The sequence below is a fragment of the Lycium barbarum genome, chromosome 4 (assembly GCF_019175385.1).
Source record: "Lycium barbarum isolate Lr01 chromosome 4, ASM1917538v2, whole genome shotgun sequence".
Classification (NCBI taxonomy): Eukaryota; Viridiplantae; Streptophyta; class Magnoliopsida; order Solanales; family Solanaceae; genus Lycium; species Lycium barbarum.
The window spans coordinates 89,759,678-89,761,780 of record NC_083340.1 but is presented as its reverse complement, the minus strand read 5'-3'; the positions used below and the strand labels follow the sequence as shown (position 1 = coordinate 89,761,780).

The following is a 2,103-nucleotide window of genomic DNA, read 5'->3' as shown; positions in this document are numbered from 1 at the left end:
TGTTTCTCCTTTTCCATATTTGCCACATGATCATTCCTGGTACTGCTTTTATGATAGGTTTCAACTTATAATGACAATTAATGTTCCACCATATTTGCACTACTTGTTTCACCTGAGAGAAATTCATTTGTATACCAGCAGCACTGCTAAAAACCTTCCAGATATATTGTGCAACTTCACCATTCAGAAATAAATGATCAATAGTTTCCTGCTATGGTTTCCTGTAGCAACAGCGCCTAGATACTACATTTATTCCAATGCTAACCAGCACTCCATCAACAGGTAGCTTAAACTTCCATAATCTCCATAAGAAAAAGGATATCTTGAAAGGGACCCCTTTTATCCATAGCTATTTATACACTGTAGAGATATGGGCTTTTTGTCTAAGCAGATTCCAGGCACTTGACACGGTAAACATCCCAGAACTAGTCATCATCCACCATGCCTTGTCCCACAAAGTTGAACTTTCTTCCATCAGAAGCTCCTCTTGAATATAATTAACAATTTCACCTGGAAGTAGTTGTTGTAGCTTATGGACATTCCAATCATTTCCATCTAGTAGTTCAGATACATCTTCCACACTTTCATCTATGTCTTGATCAGGCAACGTATAGTACAAGGTTCCTAGTCTTGTCCAGTTGTCAAACCAGACATTTTCAGTTTCACTCTTAGTTTCCCACCATATTTTCTGCTCTATACTATCTCTTGCTTCTAACCTCATCTTCCAAACCTGTGTACCTCCCTTCCATTGGACATATTGAGGGTATTGCTTCTTGTAGTATTTGTTCCATAGGTAATTGGCCCATAGTGAGTTTGAGGCTCAAAAATTCCGCCATAATTTAGCATATAATGCCTTTGATACATCAAACAAAGATCTGAAGCCCAAACCACCCTCATCCTTAGGCAAATACATATTAAGCCATGCAGCCCAATGCCTAGATTTGACATCTTCCTTATTACTCCAAAACAATTTTGCAAAAATCTGATGTATTTCCTTGATAACACATTTTGGAGATTTCAATGCAGATAATAAATGTATAGGAACACTTTGAAGTACACTTGATATCAGCACAGCCTTTCCTCCAGGTGATAGCAACCTCCCTTTCCAAGCTTGCCGTTTATCCTTCAACTTTTTAATAAGTTCAAAATAATCTGTTTTCGTCTTCATCCCATGAGAAATTGGGCATCCTAAGTACCCAAAAGGAAATAAACCTCTTGAAAATCCTGTAGTTGTTGCCACCCCTTGTACAATATTCTATGAAACTTTAGAAAACATGTAAAAAGAACTTTTCCTTTTGTTAATCAGCTGACCAGACACCTTCTCATACTCTTGTAACACCTTCATGATCAAGTTTAGTGAATCATTGTCTGCTGTGGCAAAGATTATGGTGTCATCTGCATATGCCAAGTGGTTAAGATTGGCACACCATTTTGGCATCCCATAACCTTAAAACTCAGTGATTTCAATAAAAGAATTCAAAGCTCTTATCAGCACCTCTGCTGATAAAATGAACAAAGCAGGTGACAATGGGTCATCCTGCTTGACACCCCTAGTTGAGTGAAAGAAGCCATGAGGTTTACCATTAACTAGCACTAAATACCAGTTATTAGCCAACAATCTCCGTACTAAGTCCACACTCCTTTCTGCAAACCCCATCTTCCTGAGTACCTTAGTTAAAAATAACCATGATACTCTATCATAGGACTTAGTCATATCAAGTTTCAAAACTACATTTGCAGGTTTTCCTCTCAATCTGATGTCAGAAACAATTTCCTGGGTTGTTACACCTCTCATGTTATTTCAAGTAGATTTGGACTTATTAGTGGTGTATACCCTCGGTTTGGTAGTCTGCACCAGAGCTTTGCTCACGAGATACTCTACATTGTATGTTTACGGGAATATAAGTAGGCATCCTTGACATTACAGGGGAGTTGGATGTGAAACGAATCGAGTTGGAGCAAAGCGAAGCAGTTCAGGCGACTGCTGAAACCAGTCAGCATCGACGGCCAAGTCGACGAGTCGTTGACACGTCGACGAGCTGTCTACTGGTTCCTTCGACAGGGTTCAGAACTCAGACATTTCAGGTAGCGGTTCGATGGCGC

General features: G+C 39.5%; 1 protein-coding gene across 1 annotated transcript; it reads right to left on the bottom strand.

Annotated features, from left to right (window-relative positions):
* Nucleotides 1-820: 820 nt before the first annotated feature.
* LOC132637595 (uncharacterized) lies at nucleotides 821-1,795 on the bottom strand. Its single transcript, XM_060354661.1, has 2 exons — nucleotides 1,496-1,795; nucleotides 821-1,255 (listed from the first exon to the last, which is right to left on the bottom strand). Exons 1-2 carry the CDS (start codon nucleotides 1,793-1,795, stop codon nucleotides 821-823), a joined length of 735 nt encoding a protein of 244 aa, XP_060210644.1.
* Nucleotides 1,796-2,103: the final 308 nt, after the last annotated feature.